The sequence below is a fragment of the Sciurus carolinensis genome, chromosome 1, assembly GCF_902686445.1.
Source record: "Sciurus carolinensis chromosome 1, mSciCar1.2, whole genome shotgun sequence".
Classification (NCBI taxonomy): Eukaryota; Metazoa; Chordata; class Mammalia; order Rodentia; family Sciuridae; genus Sciurus; species Sciurus carolinensis.
The window spans coordinates 79325828-79351724 of NC_062213.1; the positions used below are offsets into that span (position 1 = coordinate 79325828).

Below are 25897 nucleotides of genomic sequence, written 5' to 3' on the forward strand. Positions count from 1 at the left end.
AGAGTGTGGAAACTGATTTTCAACAAAAGATTATCCTTTATAATACAAAGAATTCAATGGGGAAAGGAGAATCTTTTCAACAAAAAGTGCTAGAATAATTGGATATTCATATGAAATAAAATGAATCTTAGTCTTTACCTCCCTCCATGTTTAAAAAAAAAACACATAATGGGACAAAAAAATTGAACTAAAATTATGAAATTCCTAAAAGAAAACAGGAGAAAATCTTGTCATTGAAATAAGAAGAGATTTCTTCAATAGGGCTTGAAAAACATGATCCATAAAAAGAAAATTAACAAATTGGACTTTGCCAAAAGTGAAAACTTTTGCTTATTAAAAGCAAGCTATTAGACTGGGAGAAAATGATGAGCAAAACATACATCAGAATACAGTGCACCCAGAATATATAAGAACTCTTACAGCTCTAGACTTCAACTATCCAGTAGAAAATAAGATTTTTAAAAGACACTAAACCACAAAATTCATAAGAATGGCAAATAAGCAAATGTAAAGATATTCAATATTAAGAGTTATCAGGGAAATGCAAATCAAAATCACAGAAACATAACTAAACACACACCTCAATGGCTAAAATGTAAACAATTTTAAATGCAAGCAAGACTATAGAGCAACTAGAACTCTCATACATTGCTGGGGGGGATGCAAAATAGCATTGCTACATTTTAAAGCAGCTGGAGATTCCTTATAAAGCTAAACATAAAATTACCACATAAGCCAGCAATTTCACTCTTACATATTTACCTAGGAAAAATAAAAAAAGAATTACAAAAAGACTTACATGTGAATATTTATATAACATATTTATAATAGCCAAAAACTGGAAATTAATATCTATTAACTGGTGGATGAATAAATATACTTACAAATAATGTATGTATATATAAAGAACAAACTATTGACTCAAGCAGCAATAAAAGGGGGGCAGGAATTCACTGTAGAGGGACATGAAAAGCCCTTTTTCAGTCATGAAAATGTTCTATATCTTGATCTTAGTGGTAGTTATAAAAATATATATGTTTAGGGCTAGGGATATAGCTCAATTGGTAGAGTGCTTACCTTGCTTGCCCTGGGTTCAATGCCCGGCACCAAAAAAAAAAAAAAGTTTTTCAAAACGCATTAAGTCATACACTTAAAATCAGGGAATTTCTGAAAGTAAATTACACTTCAAGTTCATTTTAAAAAATGGAAGGAAATAGAAAATTAAAGAAATTTATTCCACAGATTTATCATCCTCAGGTGATATTCACAACAGGAATTCCAAAATAAAAGCAAAAAGAAAAAGAAGGGAAAGAAGATCAAAGTAATAATATAAATCAAATTCCTCCTCTTAAGAACTATATATGAGTACTGGATGCCTAGTACAATAAATAAAAAAAAAAAAAACTCTGGAGATATATATATATATATATATATATATATATATATACACACACACACACACACAATGCAAGTGTGTTATCATTGTGAAATTTCAAAATACCAAAATAAACAGAAAGATCTAAAACCTTTTAGTAAAGGGAAGGGGGAGGTATTATAAATACAGGTGCAGAAATGAGACTAGCATAGATATCACAAATTTAGAAAGGTTTTTATTGGTCTAAGTCATTCTTCATATAAAAATCTTTGTTTTTACTGAAGATTCAGATTACATTTGACTATATATTTCAACCTATATTTAAATATGAATCTAAAACATATTCAATATCATTTAAATGATATATTATTCTTTTGGTTTATCTACACTACATTCATGAAAATAAATGCAACATATGTGTATACAAATTGTTGTGATTTTATTGCTATGGCTTTTTTCAGTTTGAGATCTTTATCTCTTGAGAACAGTCATAAGCTCTAGCCCTTCCCTGACTGGGAATCTAAAGGCTTTGGCCTTGGATATTTGCAGTATGCCTTTCATGGGATACTTCTTTACCCTGGCAAACTATCTACTTCCTAAGATTCTAGCCCATTAACAGGTGTCCATCTCACAAGAAAGTTGTTTTTATTGGAAGACATCCTTGTGGCTCTGTCTGACCTATGTTCACTTTATTCCTTTTAACATAACTACCTCAAGAGAACTTTACCAGAACAAAGGTTGAAGGTTGGGTTGGTTTGTGTATGTTATGTGAGACACAATGAAAGAGTGAAATCAAACTGCTGAAACAAGAAATGTATTACTAACAGCTCCCTGAGAAATGAGGGCTGCAGACAGGAGGCCAACAGATGTCCGAAGGAAGTAGGGTGCTGGATGGGGAAGGGGTGCCTGAAGGACATCCACGGGCATTATCCCTGAGGCCTTCCCTTGGAGATTGTAGATTTGCTAGTTCAAAGAAATGTCATATCCTTCACTCCCAAAGGGCAGATTAAGTCACATAACCAATGTTAACCATTACATTTTACCATAGACAATAGCTGTGGAGTAAGCTGGGTTTGGATCAGTGAGATTAGGAGCAAGCAGGCTATCTACATGGAGAGGTGAGGTTTTAACTAGGCCAAAGGTGACAGGATAATAATGGGTTTCAAGCCAGGTATCCTCTACTCAGGAGGTGAGTCAGGAGTATCAAAAGTTCAAGGCCAGCCTGGGCAACTTACCCAGATCCTGTCTCAAAAATAAAAAGAGTTAGAGATATATCTCAGTAGTGGAGTGGCCCTGGGTTCAATTCCAAGTACTGGGAGAAAAAAAAGACTGAGATTCAAATAATGTATTTCTAGTCTAAAACTGAAGCTATGGCAGCAACTAACTATGTTTAACAATTTTAGGATCATAATTATACACACATATGTGAATACTCATACCTAAAACTATTGCATTTAATGTCATCCATTTCTCACTAATCACTTTCAGCACTGATACAAAGAACCCCTTTAATGCATAAGTCTTGTCTTCCTATTAGCCTAACATTCCATTTTAAGTTATTTGATTTTATGGATTTGTCTGAGCTTTAAGCAGTCTTACTTACATAGTAGACTTCAGCTATTCATCAACATTAGTTTTACAAACGATAAAAACTATTCTCAAGAGGAAAAACAACAAAATGATTTTTTACTGTTGCCTTTTGTTGTTTTTGTAGTGCTGCTATTATTGTTCTGATGATCTCTGTTCATGAATCAGAAAGTAAATATCCATATGGTATTGAAATCTCTATTTGTAGAGAAGAGGTTGATGTACACATCCTTTAGGAAGAATTTCAGTTGTTTAAAATCAGTCATTCTATCTTGCATCTAAAGTCTGTGCTGAATATTGTTTATTATTCTGAAAACAGAATGAATGGATATATGCTCTAAACCATCAAACATTCTAAGACTTGTCCCTGTTTGAAAGTTTGGTGTTTTGTTATTTAATTCTAGTAAACTTTTCCAATCATACATTGTTTACTATGACCTTGAATGTTCCTTTAATAACATAGCACTTAAGCCACAGAAGGATACAAATTATGAAAGAAAAAATTGTGAAACACTTGAAGCGAACAGAAAAAAGGTGTAGGGCGACTATGACTTCTCAAACATACTCTCAGAGGCTATCTCTTCACTATTTTTAAATTGTCTTACCATCCTCTAAGTTGTAAATAACAGATAATAATGCAAATTATTCTGTCCATAGAAGTATAAATTAGTTATGTCCAGTGGAATGTAATTAATTATTGTCCCAGACCGATTCATATTGATTCCAGCATTCCTTAGTTGCCTATTTTTTGGTAATACTTTAAATTCTCCTTTGAAATCACTATAATATGCAAATGGTTCTCTCTTTATAAGTTAAATAAAGTTTTTGGTACATGTCCATGTTATATCTATATGTGATTCATGATTTTGTTTTAAAAATTATCCTTTAATGCTTTAATAGACAAAAGAGTATTACAATAGGGAAAATACTCTACTTTGGACTAAAATAACTTTGACTTATTGACATGGCTCCCCAGTGGCTAAGCTGCACAGCTAGCCAGCTAATCCCCGCCAAGTGGCAGCCAGTCCAATAATCTCCCAAGGAGCCCACCATGCCAGTGTGGGCCTGAGGTGTAGTAAGCCAGACCTGTCACACCATGGCAACCCACCCAGGCCCAGTGCAGAAGCCCCCTCCACACAGCACCACAGCCCCAAATCCCCAGCATCTGAAAACACCCAGAAACCACTCCGAACTCAGGAACTCACGCAAGAGATTTTATTAAGCAGACAGGCAGAGTGTCTGCCCACAGGGTGGGAGAGAGAGAAAGAAAATGAGTGAGAATGAGAGTGAGAGAGAGAGAGAGAGAACAAGAGCGAGAGTGATAGTGAGAGTGAGGAGGACAGAGAGAGAATGTTGGTGGAGCTATTCTTAAGTAGTGGAATTTCACGGGCTAATAACAACAGACCAATGACTGCCAAGAATGTTCACAGGCTGAAGAGTGAACCAATGGCTGGTTAGGATGTTCGCAGACTGATGATCTGCAATTGTAAAATGGTGTAGGGGGTGCAGAATACTGGTGGCAGCAAAATAGCAGATATGATGCCTCCCTTTTTGTTTTTATAGATACCCAGGGGCGGGGTGGGACATTTTTCTGTAGCTTCTTCCTGCTGGTTAGGGGTGAAGAGTCTCATTCCCATAAAAAAGAGGATTAGGGAGGGCTTTAGGTGGGAGCAGAGTTTTTGGAGTCAGAGGTGTCAATAGTGAATTGCAGGTCTCGGCTTTGGGTGTCAGAGGCTGGTAGTCTTGAAGGAGAAGTAATTAACTGACTGATCAGTTGGTGAACTTGTGTGTGTCTGCCAGCTCTGGAACCTGTGTATCTGATCTTGTAGGAACTTCTGTAGGCAATTTATTAAGCACGGTCCTGTTTAGTAAGATCTGTAGACCTTAAAACAACCAAATATTTCTGACTCTGGCAGTTTCTATTGATGGTTATCAGGCACTCCTGCCTAAGAATCTCTTTTATAACCTCCAATCTTACTTATTCTTAGGGCTAACACAAGTGAAGCTCTTAAGTTCCAATAAAGGAACTATTGTCTTTCCTTTTAAACCCAGTTATGGCTGTATTTTGGTTATAACTGTTTTTACTAGGTGATCAAGATCAAGCTGGTCAAATTAACCTTGTTCTTATCTGCTGTTAAGGGTCAGCTGAGTTCCCACAGGGGTTACTCATGGAGAACTTGAGAGCAGCTTCTTAGCACCTTTAGTGCTATTTGCTAGTAGGGTCTCCTTGATGAGGCAGCTTCCTTTGGAAGCATCAGGGATGTCTCCCTTTTTCAATGACCTTCTTTGCAGCAGATTTACTGATTGACTTTTCATCCTCTAGTGGTCTCATCAATCTCCCTGATGTTGCAAAGCTCCCTAGAGAAGTTCTCTCATTCCCTGGGTTCCAGCTGACTTAGAGGGCAAGAGTCAAATACTTGTTTTCTTGGCCCTTTTGTGTTTTAATCTCAATCTCTAAGTTTGATCTTAAACATCCAGCAAGCCAGTCTCACCAGTCACAAAGTAAGAATATTGGGCTTTAACTTTAATGTTTATGACTTTACAGTTATTTCCCCTTTTTATTTAATTGGGGTCTACATTATCTGTCCTATAGGTGATGGCTTATTATCTCAAATTAATTTAGGTTGCTTGTTCTTGAAGTAGTACTTCCGCAAAACATTAATCAGGCAATAGTTATAGAGTTTACACAATGACTTTACATCCAAAACATAAATCAAGGAAAGGCTGGGAGAGCTTTTAACTTTCCTTCTGTGTGACAAGTGACAAAATGCTTTCATGTTTCAGGATATTAACCTTTAAACAAATCAGGCTCTAACAGGTTCTGTTATAGAGCATTAAATGAATATCTAACTTATATTGGGATCAGACTATGTTGCAATAGAAAATGAGCCTGCTAAGTTTGAGATCTGTAGTCAAATGGAGAGGCCAAATGTTTCTGAGGAGACAGCCAAGGGGGTGGGGGTCGCAGAGAATTTTAGATTGGGCAGAGCCCATGGCTAAGAGTTCTCAGGTACCTGGACAAGGGAAACAGCAGAGAAGGGGCATCCCCACAACCTCTCTGTTTTCCCACATAGGAGCAGACTATCAGTGAGGGTCGTCACCATCCCAGATAGGTCTGCAGCCTAAGCCAAGGGAGAACCTGACCTAGTGCTGGGCTTTTTGGAGACAGAGAGAGAGAGAGAGAGAGAGAGAGAGAGAGAGAGAGAGAGAGATCAGGGCCACCATAGAAGAGCTCTGAGGATTCACCACCAGTAAAGGGAAGGTTGTCCAGAGTCAAATTCTGTGGTGGGCAAGGAAGTCAGCAACAGCAAGAGGCAGAAACACCCTATGGTGGATATTGGTCAGGGAGGAGGGGGCACAGTCAAGGCAGCTCGGATCTCCATGAGGGGAGAGCCAGCAGGCAATGACCATGGATCCCATTCCAGGTTTCATCTTCTCCCTTCTACTAAATATATTTTTTACCTAGAATCTTTTATTTTTCTTTCCTATGTGTTGACCCCATTTTGTTCTGAAACAACTCTTATGAAATTTCTAAATTTAGATAAATTACTCCATTTTAATAAGATTAGATATTTTGTTATGTACAGTACTCTAATTGAAACACAGTTGAAACTTTGGATCCCTTTGTATATAGAATTGTCCTTGTTAGGACTTAAGTCTTAGTAACCTTGTTTTTAGTGATGACACAAAGCAATTTTAAACACTTTTTATTTACCAATCTATGAAAACATCAATAATGTTTAAGTATGTTACCCCATGGAATTTAAGGAGTTAAGAGTACTCGATGTTACTTAACAGTTAGCATTTTAATTTTGTAAATTAATCAGATGTCTCTAACAAACACATTTGAGTAATCCTATATATATCAAATCTAATCTACTGATTTTATTGTAAAAACCAATATATCAGGTAAGTGTATTGAACAGTATCTTCCATCTCTTTCCTGTTGAAGAAAAGTTCTAGAAACAATTGATATTAGACACTTTATAGACATCAACATTTTATTAATTTGACCACCTGGAGACTTGTGAGGTAAGTAATTTCAAAGACATTTTACTTTCATTTGTTTACCCAATTTAAATTGAACCTTTTTAAATCACATGAATTAAAGGTATCTGGATTCATTTTTTTAAATTTTAATTTTATAAGCGCTATATTTGGACATACATATATAGACAGACAACCCAATATCAGACAATAGGATATACACATAACACAAAAGCAAAGACCTTTTAGCTTTTAGGCATTGCAATGTAACAGATGTCCAAAAATAACTCTTGAGTTGAATAAAAATAGAACTGATCAAAAAATGAACAACCTAGGTATATAGGATCAAAATTGTGAGCTTGAAAAATATAGCATTTAAGGAAAAAAAAAAAGAGTCCTAGAAGAAAAAATGGTAATGGCCATTAATTATAGCATGAGAGAGTGAGAAAGAGAAAGGGGGGGAGAGGGAGGGAGAAGGAGAGAGAGAGAGGGAGGGAGAGGGAGAGGGAGAGAGAGAGAGAGAGAGAGAGAGAGAGAGAGAGAGAGAGAGAGAGAGATCTTGTTGCAGCCCAGGAGAAGTTTAAAATGGACACTTTTTTTTTCTTCAGTCTCAGGTTGGTCCTTGGCTGAGCCTGCTGCAGTCTACATTTCAATGTAGGCTTCAGCAAGGCTAGGCAGGGGAAATTGCCTAGGGCTTTTTAACCCTTTTTCCTGGTTGATAATCAGGTCAGGTTTGGATGCAGAAAATTATGAAACACTATCCCACTACGTTTGAGGAATGGGGCTGCTATGTCATACTCCTTACTATGACATGCCACAGGCTATTGGGCTGGTTAGGGTTACTTCCTCCACACCAGCCACCTCCCATGGGGGGCTAGAATATGTGTGTGGGAGCTTGTGGCAGGAGGACTGGGTGGGCTGGGCAGGGGAATGGAAACAGAAACAGAACGGGGCAAAGGAAATGGAGGAGCAGGTGCCGGAGGGGCCTCTGCTTCAGGGGATGGTATGGGAGTGATCAGCCGAGTTGAAGTCGGAGGAAGAAGAGGGATTAAGAGGGGGAGAAGAAACCAAAAGGAGGTGTTTGGGTTTGCAGGAAGAGCAAAGATCAGGTTTAGTGTGCAAGAAAGGGAAAGCCTGAAGATAAAAAATCTCTTTCCACTTGCCCGCTCACTCACAGAAGTTGTATACCACTACATGGTCATTTTGGATTGATTATCTAAAGGGTAGACACCCCAGGGGTGAATCTGCTGGAATGGAGGACCCATGGTGGAGACTGATATAACCAAGTCAGTGTCCAAGACTTCTCGAGGTCACAGACTAGTTGGCTGGAGGTGAGAAGGCAGTACAGTGATGGGGGTTGTCACCCAACCATCATGTGTGCCATGCAAAAGCCAAGAGAGTCGAGGACATGAAGTCAGGATTTTCAAGAGAAAGAGCAAAGAGGAACCTCAACCCTGGGAGAGAATCTCCACCATAAAGATAGGACCCACCTGTCAGATAAGGTCAACTAAAGGGGCCAGCCCCTTTAGTAAAAGTCGTGGCTGGGGGAACCCCCACTCCTCAACCACCATGAGGGCACCAGACAATCAATTGGTCACATCTCAGGTCAGCAGAGGAGTGTTTAGGTCGACCTAGGGGAAACTCACCAAGCTGAAGCTGGTGTCTGGATATGGAGGAGAGCATCTGGGCGAATGGAAGATGAGACCAGCATCTTGGGGTCTGGGGCGACAGATGGGATTCCACCCACCTAAGTGGTGGTAGAAGAGCCCATCTGAGACACAGCACCAATGAAAGCACCCAGAAACCACCCCAGACACGGGAACTCACACAAGAGATTTTATTAAGTGAACGGGCAGAGCGTCTGCCCACAGGATGAGAGAGAGAGAGAGTGAGAGTGAGTGAGAGAGATTGAAAGTGAGGAGGAGGAGGGAGAAAAAGGGAAAGAGTGGCAGTGGAGCTATTCTTAAGCAGTGGAATTTTGCATGCTAATAACAACAGACCAATGACTGCCAAGAATGTTCGCAGGCTGATGAGTAAACCAATGACTGGTTAGGATGTTCGCAGACTGATGATCTGGGTTGTAAAATGGTGTTGGGGACCAGAATACTGGCAGCAGCAAAATAGCAAATCTGATGCCAATAGTATCCACAATCCATCAAACTCAACTTCCTATATTCCAATGAGAGGCAGGAAAACAGAAGTGGAACAGACCAATATGGAAACTGCAGGGCTAAATAATAGAGTTGGCCCTTTTCCAAAACTTGATTTGGATCAATGGTATTGACTTGAGTGCTATATAAACCCCTAGACTAGCACACTCCAGTGGCAATCTGCTCTCAGGTCCCCTCTCACCCTGCAAGAGTTCTCTTTTCTTCCCACTTGAATAAATTCTATTCCTTTCATCCTTGCCTTCCATTGTCTGTGAATTTCATTCTTTTGGATTTGTGAGATAAGAACATGGAAAGAATTTTCAGAACCCAAAAAGAAGTTGGCAGTGAATTTCTGGGGTCTGCTACAACACTGGAGGGCATGACCCACCATTAAAAGCTGCAACACACCACTCGATAGTACCAGAGAAGAATTCAGCTTTGTTGGCTGCAACCCTCAGAGTTGATGCTGGCAGGCATTCCCTGCCTTGATTAGCTGCTAACACTAAAATGGGCCTTCTCAGCTGCAGAGGCCTACAGTTTAAACAGACCTCACCCTCCAGCAGAAGCAGAGAATCAAGTTTCATCACTATGCTACCCTGAGGAGTTATGGGATCCCTCTTAGCCTCAAAAAACAAGGAATTAAAAGTAATTATGTTTTCAGGGAAATCTACACACAAAAAATCAAACCACAAAACACAGGACTATTTGGAAGAAATACACACATGAAAGTGAAAGTTCTTTACCCAGTCTACCTCTGTGAGACTTAATCCCCCTTTGGCTATAATACTATTACCCATCTGAGGGCATTATTATGAGGGTTGACCAATCAATACAAAGAATCTAAAACAATACTTAACACCAAAAGGGCTCACTATTTTAGTCACCTTTATGTTTTAAAGGATCATATGAATATATGTTTTTATTTCTTTTCTTTTAAATATCTCAACACCCAATACTTCTTGATTGGAAGAACACCAACTTTTGTGAAAAGCCTATCAAAGGCACTAATACTGATGACTTTTTTTTTAATAGCTAAAATGTGTTCAGCACTGTGGTCCATGGTCCATGCTAAGAGCTCTAAGACTATCACCAGTTATCCTCTCATAAGAACTTTAAAGTAGTGGCCCCGTTTTACAGATGAAGAAACCAACACAGTAAGTTCCAGAAAATAAAATGTCATTTCAATACTTAAGTCCAAACATTGAAAATGGAGTACATGTTTTGTGTCACTGGAAAGTTAAGAGGTAAATTATTTTAAAAGTGTCATATAAAAATTACCCCTACACACTGAGATAATCACTCATTAACTCAGCTTCAACTTGGGTGAGGAGTTTTAATGTCTCCCACCACCCTCCCCAAATTGGGTTTTCCTTGGCACAAACTCTGATAATTGATTTTTTCATTACGAACCTCGACTTCTGAATTACAGCTCCTTGCTACTAATGTTTACGGTATCCCTTGGACCATACAAGCCTCCTTCTGAGGGTGCCTGAGCATCGCACAGTGCATTGCACAGCTGCCATCTGGTGGAAATAAGCAAAATTTCACCATGCCATACTGGGACTAGAAACCCTGAACTAAGGTATACAATCATGCCTTGGTTTCTGCAGGGGATTGGTTTATCAGGATGTAATTCTGTTGGAAGTTGAAGAGTACTCTGTATTTCTCTGGGTACAAGAAAGTAGACTCCCTTTCTTAGCCTGTCAGTTATCCCACCTGTAAAGTGAAAAGGAAGTCTATATAAAATTCTTAAATTTCCTTGGAAGCATCACTTACATGCTAAATTTCAGTTGCAAGAGTTTTTTAACGCAAGCTTTATGAAAATAAAAACATCCTTTGATGAATTTTTAATGAAAAAAAATCTTCACATTTTTAAATATGAGTGAAATATTGCTTCATAAAACACAAAAAGAGTGCTATCCGTCCACATATTTGCCTATCCTACAAATGTGGATCTGAAGTTAATAATAGGTAAACAAAAGCACTTATCCTTGTAACACACATTTACTAGATGTTTATGATGTTCCAATAATATTCCAGTTCTGGGAGTTATAAAATGTGGCCCTATATCTCAAAATTCAATGCATATGACCATGTTCATTTAAGTAAAAAGTACATCACAGGTTGTGCACTACTAATTCACAACTATAATTCCAATTTCTTTTTCCCAATATTATCTGGGCCACCCAGAACATTGTTTAATGTGGTATTGCTACCAAAAATCATATGCTGTGTAACTCAAATTTGTAAACCTCGTGGGTGTGATTTCCCAAGACTTCTTAGTGTACCTAAATACCACACTCTTTCCAAATTTAAAAGTCATTTCCTTGTCTCTCTACACTAAGAAATGAAGACTAAATTTTTTAAACATTATATCCCTTCTTCCTCATGTGAAAAAATATACAGTATAAAGAGCAGATTTTCAAGCACAAAAGACTAGGTTCAAATCCTGCCATGATATTCACTCTGTACCAGTGATGAAAATCATCTACTTCCCTGATCCTAATTTCTAGTACGTATTTTTAGAAATGCAGTCATTAGGTCAAATTTACATCTTTATGAGGAAAGATTACATGTAACACACCTATAAATCTATCATAACCCTGAAATGCTATGGGCACAAATTTAACATTAATGATTCTCCTGTATCGTTTTTCAAAAACTTACACCCTTTTATTTTACAGTTTCTAACTGCTCACTACCGAAGCTTACACATTATAATTTGTTCCATATTTTGACTAAAAGAAAGCATCACTTAATATAGAAGAAGCATACTCTATGTAGAGGTAGTCTTCAGCTGGCAAAGCAGCAATTCATAAAATTGTTCAGGATTAATGACTCATGCTGAACTGAAACAAAAGTAATTCTTTATGTAATTAGTTACTTTTTGTTCCTCAAAACCAAATTTATTTTAGTACCTGCATGTGTTGCTGCAAAAACATTAATAAAATTCTACTCTAAGTTCACTCTAACAACAGGGACAGATTTCTAAACCCTTTAAGACTTGTTATACCATCCTATAATCATAGAGTGCAAGGATTCTCAGAATATTTCCTGGTTAACACCCATGCAACATAGTATTATGCAAAATAATTTATAGCCCATAATCTAGTCAAGCTTTTTTATACTTCTTTGAAATAATGTTTTCATTTCTATCAAATAATGTTTTATTAAAGCAGGAAAACACAGAAAGAAATCTGTCAAGTTCTTCACAGCAATAGTCCTTCCATTTGAAGAGAATTTTAAAGTCTCCATTCTTCTTTTTTCCAGATTAAATCATTTCAGCTCCTGTAATTTTCCTTCACAAAGAATGCCTTAAAAATTTTGTCTCCATTTTTTCTAACCTCTTCATATTTTTTTACTTTTAATATTATTTAAAAGATTACAATTTCTAAGTACTAGAGAGGTAGCTTAGTAGTGGAGCATCTTTTTCCAGTGACAAAATGGTGAATCATGTCCTATGGAAATAGATGTTCTGAGGGTCCAGGACTCAACACATTTGGCACAAGAAACTAGGGTATTGTAATGAAGATCTTTTAATTATATACTTTATCAAATCAGTAGTTAAAATTAATAAATGAAGCGCTGTATGTCTATTCCATTTATTCAATAATATATTCAATAAACATGTTATACAAAACCAACTATATAAAAAGATACAATTCTTGTCCTGGGCATATTTTTGATGCCCTAGGCAAAAATTCATATAAACAAGAAATCACAAGCTCAGAACAAAACCACATAAAAACTGTAAATGTTGGAAAAATAAAGAACAGAGTAATAATGAAAGTCAAATTAGTTCATCCAAGGGTGAAGTTTCTAGGGTAAGTTCATTTTTAAAGAATAGGAAATTTACTTAGAGGTCCATCCCAATGCTTCATCTTATTTTGGAAAAAATGAATTAATAAAGAAAGGTGGTCCTGATATTGCAAATTATAAATCATCTTGCTCATTACTGCTTATAAGATCAATTAAATTTAATTGGTTTTCCTCTTCCCAAATGAGAAGATTTTCACCCTCAAAAATATAATGTATTTCTAATATTCTGTTAATAACATTTAAGGATGTCTCCACTTGGCAAATATCTAGTAGGCGGGTTTGACAAAACATTTCAAAGAAGAAATGACAGTCGATATTTTCTCTTACTACTCGGTTGAGATTTGGTCTTAAGTTCTGGAATCTGTCATTTAATAAGTTGTTATTTTCATCAACTGTCTTAAAGACACCATCTGTCCAGTTGCTAGGGTTTTGTTTTTCTGAATTCACATCACCCACAACTAACAATGATTTGTGCAAGAAATTAACACAAAACCTTTTCTTTAAATATGATTGAAATTTCTTTAAATTACTTTCTTCCTCTAAGTCCAAGAACTTAATTCTTTTTGGTTTCCTTCTTTTATCCATCAAGTCAAACATTTTCTTGAAATAAAGTCTACCAAATGGATCATCAAGAGCATTATCAACAAATTCTTTTCTCATACTTGAATTACTATTCTTTTCCTTTAATGTGTTTCTGTTTGACTGTGGCAAATATGGGTATATTTTCATCCATAAATGGAAACCCAAGGAGTTTTCAACATCAGAATCTTTGCAATAAGCAAATCCTCGACCTTCCTCATTTAAAGGTTGGACGATAACAGTTAGTATTGGGCAATGTTGACCACAAAGAGCATAGAGTTTATCCAAAGAGTCACCTTCCTGAAGTGTACCATGAGTCATAGTACTGCCAGGTAATGGTTGGGTTTTAATGGTATCATCACAGACAGGGTGAACTTTGTTATTAGAAGATGTAAAGGCATGAGTAACAGATGTGCATACTCTTTCTGAGTGATGATTACCCTTCTCTGTGTGATCTGGTAGTCTCTCCCTGGCACAGGTTTTATTCTGAACATCTGCAAAATCCTCACAAAAAGGTTCAGAGTCGCTCCCATGAGGCATGTTAAAGTAATTGCATCTCAGTTCAAGAGGTCGAGATAGCTCCTCCAACTCTGAGGAGGATAATTCAGTCATGTTTGGGCCTGGGATCAAATTTCCAAAATGTGAATATGGTACCTCATTGCTGTTATTATCAAGCAGGGTATCGACTGATGTAGTGTCTGCATTGCCATACATGCCAGGATTTTCAGATGACACCCTTAGCAAATGATTTTCTTTCAGAAGCCACTTGCCTTTGTCAATCAGTTTTCCTTCCTCTTTGTCTCTAACAATCTTGTTATGATCATTTTGCTTTCTAGTACCACGATCTATAATGTCAGCCCCATGATAATTGTCCCTCTCACCATTAACATCACATTTACCTTGTCTTTCCTCCTGGAATTCCTGCAACATAGGTGAACTACTAGATACCTGTTCAGAGAAGTCAAATGACTGAGCTTCAGAATCATAAGAATTTGCTTTCCTTGCACACTGAACTTCCACAGAATTATAAGGAGAAACCTGAGATCTGTGTATAGACCCTGGAAAAAGGGGTGGTTTCATAATCTCTGCTTTCCCATAAAGTTTTTCTATTGCCCTTTTAACAAACCCTTTATTATATTCCTTCTCTTGGGCAGGGTCATCACTGTCATTCTGGTCATCACTGGATGTTTTATGTGGCTGCTCACTTTCGCTGTCTGGCCTATAATCTGACCAGTCAGAAGTCACTGGGCTTTTGAAGCATTTTTTAAAATCAAGAGAGGACTCTGAATAACTTCCAGTTTCCATGCTTTTCACCATTTTAGCTCTCATCTTAGTGTCTCCTTCACTGATCTCCTTTTCAGTATTTTGCTTAGAATCATAGCAAAAAACCAAAGATGGTGGTGTCATCTGCCTCCTACTGGTTGTCTCAGAAATTACACCATTCCTTTTTTCTTCTATAATATTCCTACTAGACATGTCTATCGATTCCAAATTTTCACTTGCCTCTGACTTTTTTTGGATGAACTCTTCAGTGGTTGGCTCTTCTGCATTTACCTTTGTGTTAAAGATATCAGTGACTTGGTTTTCTAATTCTTCAAAAGACTCCAATTCTGAAACATTATTTCTTTCACTTGAGGTCATGCTGTTGGTTACTGAACCTGGTTCTTCAGAAGTTCTTGATTCTTCCTTATCAAAGGAAGTGTATATATTTTTATCCTTAAATTTCTTTAGTGAACAATTTTCAAATTCATCTGAAGAACTACGTTCCTTATCAAATTCTAGATCAGTTTTATTTGGGAAAAGGTCACATGGGCTTAAATTACTGATCTTCTGATGTGAAACTGATGTATTAAAGTCACTTTTATATTCAGAGTCTTCCAAAACATTTAGGTCTTTCTGAACTTCATCAACTTTTTTGAACTCCTCATCAAATTCCAATGAATCAGTATACTTGTTTTCTTGAGAGTCTAAAGTATCAACAATATTGAAAACTCTGGTGGGAATGTAGGTCTCATCAGTTAGGCAAGCTGCCTTATAGTTATTGTTTTCCTTTTGAGCATAAGCTTTCTGGGAAAACTCAGCATCAGTAAGTGAACAGATCTGTCCTAGGAAACAAGACTTATTCATGAAGGTCTGATTCACAGCACCACCATCACTAGGGGAAATAGTTTCACTGGGATTACATATATCTGTGGGAGGGTAAGTCTCATTCACTGTGCACACTGCACATGGAGAGCAAGTCATTTCTGGAACACATACCTCAGGGTCACAGACTTCATTGGCAGAACAGCCTCTCTCCAAAGAGATTTTCTGAGTTCTTTCATTTTCACTGCAGTTAGAAACTCTCTGAATGTTGGCTGTGACACAATTTGCAGACAGACCTACTGGAACCATAACCTGTTCTTCCTCACTGGGTCCAGTGCAATTTGTGGTTGCTTCCACTAATTTGGCAACAGCAGCCTTCAAGTCATCAGCTTTCTCTGTGATGGCAATATGCTTTAGAACTTCCAACAATTCAAGTGTCTCTGAAGATCTGTTGGTAATCTTGTGAGCATCACTTTGACAGTAGCTAGTGATACCTCCCTTTAGGTTTATCACCAACAGCCAAGCTAGAAGAAGAGTAGTGGATGAATTACTTATTGAAGAAGGAAAAGAAACGTCTGCAAGTGAACCTGGCAATTGAACAACTCCATTCTGAATCTTGTTAACACTAGAAACTGAAGCTTGAAATTGGCGAAGCAACAGGACTGATAAGAGGTCTTTTGGGGTGTTCTCTTCCATAGGATCTACTTGAATGGCAACCTCTACGCTTTGCCCTTTCGTAGCTAGGTTTATTCCCTGGTAAACAAGGCTCATTTCTGGTCCTGACTTTTCAGGGGATACTTGACTTTTAGTATTATTATCATTAATAATTGGCTGTGACAATGAATGATATTCATTCAGGGAAACCAAGTAGGCATCATTCACAGATCCAACCTGACTCTCATAAAGATCTTCAAGTTTTTCACCATGATCTTTGGCAACAGGAGATTTAGCTGCCTCTTCACAGAGATTATTTCCTGTCAAACTGGCATTTTTAGTTATGTGCTTACTACTTTGCAGTACAAAAGTATTTTCTTTTGCAATATTTGTATGGGGATGATTTCCTGAAGAACTACCATTATTATAATTTACCACTCTCCTTTTATTTTTGCATATTGGAACTGACATTCTAGGTTCTGAAGTTGGATATGGATTTATGTTCTGCAACCATCTCTGTATATAATTTTGAACTGAATTATGGGCAATATCCTCAAGAAAATCAGCTTTTTTCAATGAAGCTAAAGAATTGGTCCTAGTTCTAGCATGGTGTTTATTTACAATAGCACCTGATTTTAATTTAATCCCTTTTCGTTTGGGGGCGCTTTTTGAAATTATGTGTGAATCATTAACTTTTGGAAGTAAACTCTTTTTGGTCATTCCTCTCAAATTCCCAGATGCTATTTCTGCTTGAGACTGTGGAGCACAAAAAACTTTTGATGTTTGCTCAGTGTGGTTAAACACATGAAACAAACTTTGATTTTTCAAAGTACTTTTGTAATATTTAGATTCATTATGGGGAATTACTTTATCTCCCTGACCAATTTCTCTTTTTTTAGGTGCTCCTAAGTTTAATTTCTTTAGTGACCTGGATCTTCTTTTGATTAAAAGTCCTTGAAACTTAGGGTTTTGAATATTATTTAATTTATTTTTATGGAAATTCTTAGAAATTGTGGGATTGAGAATACTTTTGGAAGAAAAATGATTTGATTTGATTACCATATCACTTGTATGGAGGTCTTCCTTATACAGTGTCCCTCCTTTAAGGGGACTGTATGAACCTCGCATCACGGTTTCCTCTGAAATTCTATTTTCTGCATTTATTCTCTTACTCTTATTGGAGATTTTTTTGGTTGCAATTTCCCTATCCTGATACCTGGAATTTATTACTTGCTGCTGAACTTTCTTCTTCTTTTTCCTGGCAACAGATAATACAATCTGCTTTTTATTTTCTGGAAGTTCTGTTAAACCACACTGAGAAAATTCATCAGTTAATCTGTCTATTCTTGTAGTGACAATAGAAGATCCTACTGAAACCGCAGCCTCAGAAATACTTTTGTCGGTACCAGAGTTATTACTTGAAGAGTTAGTTGCATCTGTTGAAATAGGACTGAACCTATCACTGGTGTTATTGTAAGTTCCAAAGTTCTTGATATCAGTTTTGTTGTTCGATATTACACTATCAACTATACCTTCTTCCACAATTGAGTTCTCTGATGTAGCTGATGAGAAGTCACTATTATGGGACATCTTTACCATCTTCTGACTTGTAATTTCTATAACACCAGCACCTATTGCACTTGATTTGAGGAGTCTGCTTTCTTTTGTTCTTTCTAACGATGACTCCATCTGCTCATTCTTATTGATCTGAACAAGTCCTGGTTTGTTAGATACTGATGACATTTTACTGCAAGAATGTGTGAACATGTGATATTCAGATTTGTTTTTCCCACCTTCCCTTTCTTCACTATAGGAAAACTGTTTCTCTTGAACTTCTGTTTCAGATACAAGGGTCACACTCCCCATCACTGATTTCTTTTTTCTTGCTCTCCTTGGTCCAGGTGTAGGGGGTCTATAAAAACGATGCTTCACTTGGTTCTGAGTTCCCTGGATGTTATCTGTGTCCATAGCAGCATTCTCCCAACTAGTAGAACTGCAAGTTTCAGCCTCTCGAACTGTCATTTGAGTGTTTATTTCTTCTGCTAAACCGGCTTCTTGATTATTGCCCGAGACATTTGCAGACAGTGAACATGCTGCAAACTTTAAACTAGGTAATGGATCATCTGTTCTTCCTGGAAAACTACTTATCTCACTCTTTTCATCATTATTAGAAAGATCAGATCTATTGACAGTGGTTATCCACTTAATGGTTTCTTCCTTTATCTTGAATCGAACTTTCATCTCAACTGTCATAGTACCATCTTGATTAAAAATAATTGATTTCTCAATATTGTCTTCAGAAGGATATATTGATAAGTTCTGAGAATCATGTTTTTCTAAGGTCAAGTAGTTTTCAGGAGCAAAAGAATAGTCTGAGTAGCAATCAATGTTATGGGTTTTGTCAGAAGAAACAGAATAAATCTGGGATCTTGGGATTGAAGACCTATGTGTGCTCACTTTCAAGATTTTAAGAGTAAAAAATGCCCATATCAAAACACAGTGTGGAAGGTAGATAAGTTTATAATATCCAATGGAAGAGGCAGCAAAGAAGAGAAAAAAGGAAAAAAATTAGTAAAAAACCCATATTTTCTGGATTTCACAGTAAAATACAGAAATATTACCACATATTTCTAACTCAATATGTTCAATGGTTATTTGAGAAAACTTACTATAATATCACATACATTTTATTAAATCACTCTTAAAAGAAACCTTTAACTCTACTTCAATGAGAAGATTCACATAATTTTAATTTAAACAAACTTATGAGGTAATTTTAATAAAGTAGAAATTACTAAGGGTTCTATTGAAAAGAGGGGCTTTAGTGGTTTGTTGTTTTGTTTACCAATAGTAAAACTGTCATCTAACCAAGCACTGCTTATCAATTTAAACAAGTAGTAAACTATCTGTGTAAATTGAAGATAGACACCTATAGCATTATGAAGGCAGAAAACATTTATAGCATTTAAGACAGGATTAATAATAATAATTTAGTATTCACTTTGTATAGTCATTGCAGTTGATTTAACACATGGTACAAAAAATAACATTAAGTCACAGGTTCACATATTATTTTTAATGTATATTTTTATCATTAATTTTGGCACTCCTCCTTCTTTTTTATGTGGGTGGCGATACCGGGGATTGAACTCAGGGACACTCAACCATGGAGCCACATCCCCAGCCCCTTTTTTGATATTTTATTTAGAAACAAGTTCACACTGAGTTGCTTAGCACCTCACTTTTGTTTGCTGAGACTGGCTTTAAACTCACGATTCTCCTGTCTCAGTCTCCCAAACCACTGGAATTACAAGCATGTACCACCATACCTGGCACTCCTGCTTCTTAAATTCAATCAAATTCCTAATAGTAGTCCATATCAATGTGCACATGCTTGCCATCAAGAATGTTTCAGAGTGCAAATCTAAAAATATTTTTATTATTTTATATGCTTTTACTGAATTTATAGATTAAAATGTCTCACTCTTAATTTTTTGAAGTAAAATATAGCAAAGCCCTCAGATTCCCTGAAGTCATCAAAAAAATCATAATCAGCAAACAATGACAGACACGAAATAATAAAACCACTTTCATAAAATGACCAAGGTGGAATAGCTCTACCCTATACATAGCATATTTTGTAAGCTTAATTCTTACAAAAAAGAAGTATTAATAATTACATATTGGGTATATCTATGAAATAATTAAATGACAATAAATAAATTTCCCCCACATTAGCAATAAGTAGAGGGATTAATACCTCTTAAAATGCATAGTACCTTTTATTCTGTATCTTAAAAGAATAAAATTAAAATCAAGGTATAAATGGCAATCAGTACTTTAGCATAGAGCTAAAGTTTCTCTGGATATACTGAGCACAATAAATAAAGACATTAGGTATCTAACACCCTTGAACCTCAAGAGGTCCTCTTCCTCTCCTATCCAAAGGATAATGTCACACCATGCAACATATCCTAAGGAATTAACTACCTAGATTACTGTCAACCAGAATGATTTGGCAGCATAAAATTTTTTTTAATAAGTAAAAAGTGGTTCTAAAGACCTATGGTTTTTACAGATATAACTTCAGAAGATAGAACATACAGGTAGATTTGAAAAACATAGTAACTGCACTAACCTGCTAAGAACTGCATGAGACTAGAGAAAACTCAGTAACTACCAGAAATGTTATACAGATTCCACAAAATTCCTTTCTAAAGCACTAAAGTCTGACAATTTGATTTAACTAGGTAATTTATGCAAAAACATAAAACAAAGCATACTTCATCAACTAAAACAGATACATCATTGATTTGGAAAAGTCTTTTTTAAATTACCAGATAATCTGTATACTCTTTCCAACTAAAAATAATTTTAGAGTGGTTTTAATTCTCTCATGTTTTCTTTTCTGTGATGAATGAAGTTGGTCATTTAGTAAGCATGCATCTTTTTGCTCTTCAGGCAAAAATTCTTGGGACTAAAAATAAGGCCTATAAATTTTTAAGTGACTTACTCTTTCTGCTTTCTGACTTAGCATTTCCCTTCCGATGCACACGATGGGAGATCCCTGGTAACCTAGCAGGAAGCAAATACTTTTGGATGTCATAATTTCCTGGTTTAAATGGCTCCCTTCCTGCTGCCACCACAGCTCCAGAGCTCAGGATCACTGCCTGGAGACTGGGAACCTAGAAAAAAACATAGTCATGATCCTGACATAAGCAAGTTTTATTCTTCCTATGCAATAATTCTATAATTTTAAATCAATAACCTCTCAGGTTTGAAAGACAAGATCAAGTATTTTCTTAAGCAAAAATTATGTAAAACAATCAATATAAAATAACTGGAAATACAAAACAGTGGGGGTGGGGGTGATTAATACAGACACAAGAAGTTTATTAAGCCTACATGCTAGCTGGAGAGATAGGCTGGTCTTCTGGCATAACTAAAGAAATCTTTAAAAGGTATGGGCCACTCCACACCGAAGTCTGCAGCTGCAGGGCAAGCTGGGAAAGGGTCTGGTGGTTATAGCTGGGTCAGGAAAGTGACCTCTTGTGGATATGCTGTCAGCCCCAAACACCCAAAAGCTAGGGAAATGCTTTCCCTAGCTAGAACATTACTCATGACATTCTCATCCACAAACCCCGCGGGCGCTAGATGCAAGTTCAACATCGTGGATACCCGCAATCTGAACACTCACCTTCCTTCCATCCGTGGCATACAGCTTGGCTACCGGGTACTGCATGACCAGTGTCAGGTGCTGCAGAAAGGCCTCAAAGCTCTGTGTGACCCTCCTGTTCAGGACGACCGCGCACCTGGTCTTCGGATCTCCATTCCGGAAAACCACTAGCCGCCGCGGGGCGCGCAGCAAGCCGGGGGCTGCAGCGGCCACAGGGCGGCCCTGTGTCTGCACACTGGAGGCACGGCTGCTGAGCCAAGGCCGGGGTCGCTGGCGGGCCTTGTCCAGGTCCACAGGCTGCACCTTCCTACCGTGGGAGCACAGGTAGGACTCACCGTCCTCCAGCTCCTCCAGCCTCGTGATGCTATGCCTTCCCCGAGGAGTGCTGATGTTCCTCACCCCGAAAGGCAGGGGCACCTTCCCGGACAAGTTATCCAGCAAAGCATCAAAGCTCTTAAAGGAACGAGGGTTGACCACCACTCTGACCCCGCCGAATTGGGGGTCCCCACTCTTATAGAAGCTGATACGTTTGGCCACAACAGGATGAGTGATGCTTAAATGGCGAGGAGAACGAACTTGACCTTCAGAAGAACTCGGATGAATCACGGAAAAACTAGTGGAAGGAGTCTCACTCATTTTTGTTGAGACCTAGTGAAAGAAAAAAAATTATCTCCAGAATTAACAGCACCACTGTGAAGAATACATGATAATACTAATGCATGTTTATTATAGTTATACACATTCAGAATATTCCTAGGATTTTATTCATTCATTCATTCTCCCTGCAGATTTTAAAAGATAATTTTAGGGATCTTAAAATAGAAAAGACATAAATGAAACAGTTAAATAAAAACATTTATATGCAAATAAAAGCAATCTACAGATACTGATAAGGGCCTAGGTCAGTAAATTTATGATGTATACACCATGTAATGAAAAACTATACAACCATTAAAAACTGCTTTATAGATCTGTATTATGGGTCGTAGAAAGATGATGGGGACATACAGCTAAGTGAAAAAACAGTTTGTAAGACACATATGCTAAGACATGGATTTATATATAAACATACTTCTTATAGAAATAGGGGAAAGTCCAGAAATAATAAAATATAGGCCCATGTTGGTGGTAGTTATCTTAGGATGATACAGCTATGGATAATATTTGTATTTTGTTTGTTTGTTTGTTTTTCCAATGCTACAGATTGAACTCAAGGCCTAGCACATGCTAAGCAAATGCTCTACCATTGGGCTATATCCTATTTGTCCTATTTGTGTTTTCTTACACATTGCTAAACTTTGTGGAAAAAAAAGTTAAATTTAACAAGTATTATTGCGCAACCTTTTTAAAATCAGAAATTATCCAATAAGAAAAATAAGAAATTTGTAATTGATCAATCTAGTCCTGCATGTCCTGGCAGTCAGGAAAAGGGAAAGCAGAGATAGGAAGACGTTTTAAAGTTCATATTGTCTGTTGGATGTAACCAGATGAGTTTGTCTGGAAGACTATGTACCTTACTTTGAGTCCAAGTACGAATGTATCCCATAGATCGTTAAATAAGTCCATATTAAGACACTACCAGATGTTCCCATTGCTGACTGGAGAAAATGCAGGCAAATCATCTGACACACTACTTCTCCTACTTTAGGAAATACTGCAATAAACAAAGGTTCTTTGAAAGAATGATAGCACTTCTATGGAATGCTAAAAGGGTGTGATCTGTGTACTTCTTGCATTAGTGGTTCTAAAATGAAAACTTCAGGAGGGAATTCAAGACGAACCACTTTCAACAAACTATGGACATTTTTCTTTACCACTCCCCAGTGAAGATAGACTGACAAAATGAGCAGCTTGTGGGAGAGTGTATCTGATTCTGGGCTCTTTTTTTTCTTTTCATTTGTAGCATTTTTTACTATTTTCTATTGTGTTAAATCAATTTAATTATTAGTGTTTTTTGTCAGAGTAAGAAAACCCTGCAAGCCAAAGACAAATTGAACAAACAGAATAGATAGAATTGGTATTATGAAGATAGCAAAAGGCATGTTTGCATGCCTAGTCCAAACAACCAATTTAAACGTTTGCAAGCTCTAATTTAAGAGTTTTCATGTATCTCCAAAATAAGTTGCAAATATTACTTATAAATAACTTAAGAAAAAGCATTTGAAATTCAGCTTAGAAATTAGATGTCTCCCCTTTTCCTTCCTCAGAGGTTTAAAGTGATTATACTTCTTAAGACAATAACCATAGCTATAGCAAGCAAGTGCATCAGAAGATCTGGAATCCAGCTTTGCCATGGAGTCAGCAAAATTGCAACCTCTTCTTATCATCTGATAAACTGTGGCTTGACCTTGAGCAGGCTGCTTAATCTCCTTGTCCTCACCAACAATAAGAAGGCAAGAGACTGGTTAACAGGCACATGGTTACAGGTGGATCAGAGGAATAACTTCTAATGTTCTAAAGCATACTAGGATGACTATGACTGATGATTAATTGAATATTTCAAAATAGCTAGTAGAGAGGTTTCTAAATCTTCCCAACACAAAGAAATGATCAATGTCTGAGATGACAGATATGCCATTCAACCTGATTTGATCATTACACATTGTATACATAATATTAAAATGTCACATTGCATCAATTAAAAATAGTTTTTAAAGGATGAATTCTTCAATATTTCAATAAAAGACTAAAGAAATCTTTGCTTCTAGTTACTTTTTAGGATGGTTTACTTATGTGTTTATTTGAAAATATTTTACATGAGCAGTCTTGGAGACATCTTTTTCACCTTATTTTGAAAATACTGTTTATCTATATGGGAGGCTTTTAATGTTGCTAGCGTCCTGACTGTATCTTGCTATTTGGAGAGTTGTTAACCTGGTGACCTTTTGGGGGACATATCTGTGTGAGCCAATGTGCTAAAGTTGTTGACAGATTTTATGTTTGTTCAGTTTTGGCTAAAATATGATGAAGGAGATTTGCACCAAGACCACAAGGGAGAATGTAGAAGACAAGGACAATAGGAGGTAAGAGACAACCCCACTGTCCTTATTTCATGGCTGCCAACCTGGAGCTGGTTTTGAACCCAACGTATGAAGGGCAAAAGCTAAAGTCATCATGGCCTGGAAAGATACCACATGCCCAGCAGTGGAAGAGCATTTGCAGAGAAAATGCCTATAGCAGGGCAGTTGCTAAGCACCTGTAGAAAAAAAAATTACAAATTCTCATGATCTTCATCACATGTAAGAAAATCTTTGGAAATTCCTAGAAGTCACTAGGGGAAATTTTAGGAACCACCGAGGTTTTGTATATATGTTAGTAAGACTTAAGTGCCCATGTTAAGGTGATCCTTGTGTGTAAAACATGGAATATGATGACTGTTCAATATTATTATTGAATAAAAGGAACTATGTTCTTTCTGTGCACGATGCTGTCACTGGGGAAGAGGGTGCAAACCAAATTCCCTCCCAAGGAAGCGGATCAACTCGGGCTCTGACATAATCATAGGCATCTCATGGAGTCCACAAGAAATTCACATAGTAATTCAAGAGTACAACTGGGGATGAGTCAGAGTACCAAGAAAATATTCAAGAAGGGATGTCTAACCTCACTTGAGGGGTTGGGAGTAGGAGTGAGAAGAGATAGCAATTTCTAGAGGAAAACTTTTTAAGCTGATGGGAAGAGTGCTGGAAATGCCCTACAGATTGAAGGCAGAAATAGAGAAGCATCTAGCCAGCACATATGGGCAAGCCCTGTGATGTGGTCACTGAGTTACCAACCCTCCACGACTTTAAATTATCCTGTGTTAATTGTGTTCCTTTCTTATTAATTTTGAAAACTAATCAGAATTTAGATGGGAATTAAGCAATGTTTCTTCACATACATTTTTATGACAAGATATATCCCTCTGAAATTGGGATAAGGCAGTAATATGCTTAATGACTACCTAGGGCACAAACCAACTAAGCAGCCTAAAATGCTTTAAATTCTTCTCCCAGAAGTTTAAACTGAAGGAGAAGTGAAGGTGGAAAAGGGTAGCAACAGGAAACTGTATGATCTTGAGGTCCTCCACTTTCCTCACTACTTGCTTCCTAGCAAGGAAGCTGGTTAATAAAAAACCTCTATCTCCAGCCCAATTTACATTAAAATCTGTTGCTAGTGAAGTTTCTGCTTACCGATATCTTCCTCCCTTTTCAGCAGAGTCTCTTCATTGCCTCAAGTTATACCATGGAAGTATCCTGAAGACCTTCATTGCTTTTTAAGATTAAGATTTTTTTAATACCTTTCATTTCACTCGGTTCAACTATGGATATAATTGTCTGCACTATCGTGAATATCAATCAACAGTGTATTTGACCATGCAGTTCACAGCTAGTTACCACTACCCACAGGACTGCAGCCTTGCTCCCATACTCACTTGAGAGATGACAGATCTACAAAGTGCACATGACATTTTACTAACTACATTTAAATATAATTTTCTTCCAC

The 25897-nt window shown here is 37.1% G+C and overlaps 1 protein-coding gene across 5 annotated transcripts in view; it reads right to left on the minus strand.

Annotated features, from left to right (window-relative positions):
* Rp1 (RP1 axonemal microtubule associated) overlaps positions 1 to 25897 on the minus strand; it is a 316770-nt gene that overhangs the window by 249199 nt on the left and 41674 nt on the right. For all 5 annotated transcript variants that reach the window (XR_007109811.1, XM_047561225.1, XM_047561216.1 and 2 more), the window contains exons 2-3: positions 21434 to 22060; positions 20750 to 20921 (exon numbers count right to left, since the gene is read on the minus strand). Coding sequence is in view for 4 of the 5 variants with exons in the window: in XM_047561225.1 (XP_047417181.1) it covers positions 20750 to 20921; positions 21434 to 22048 (787 nt within the window). In the remaining variant the exon portion in view is untranslated. The remainder of the gene's footprint in view (positions 1 to 20749; positions 20922 to 21433; positions 22061 to 25897) is intronic.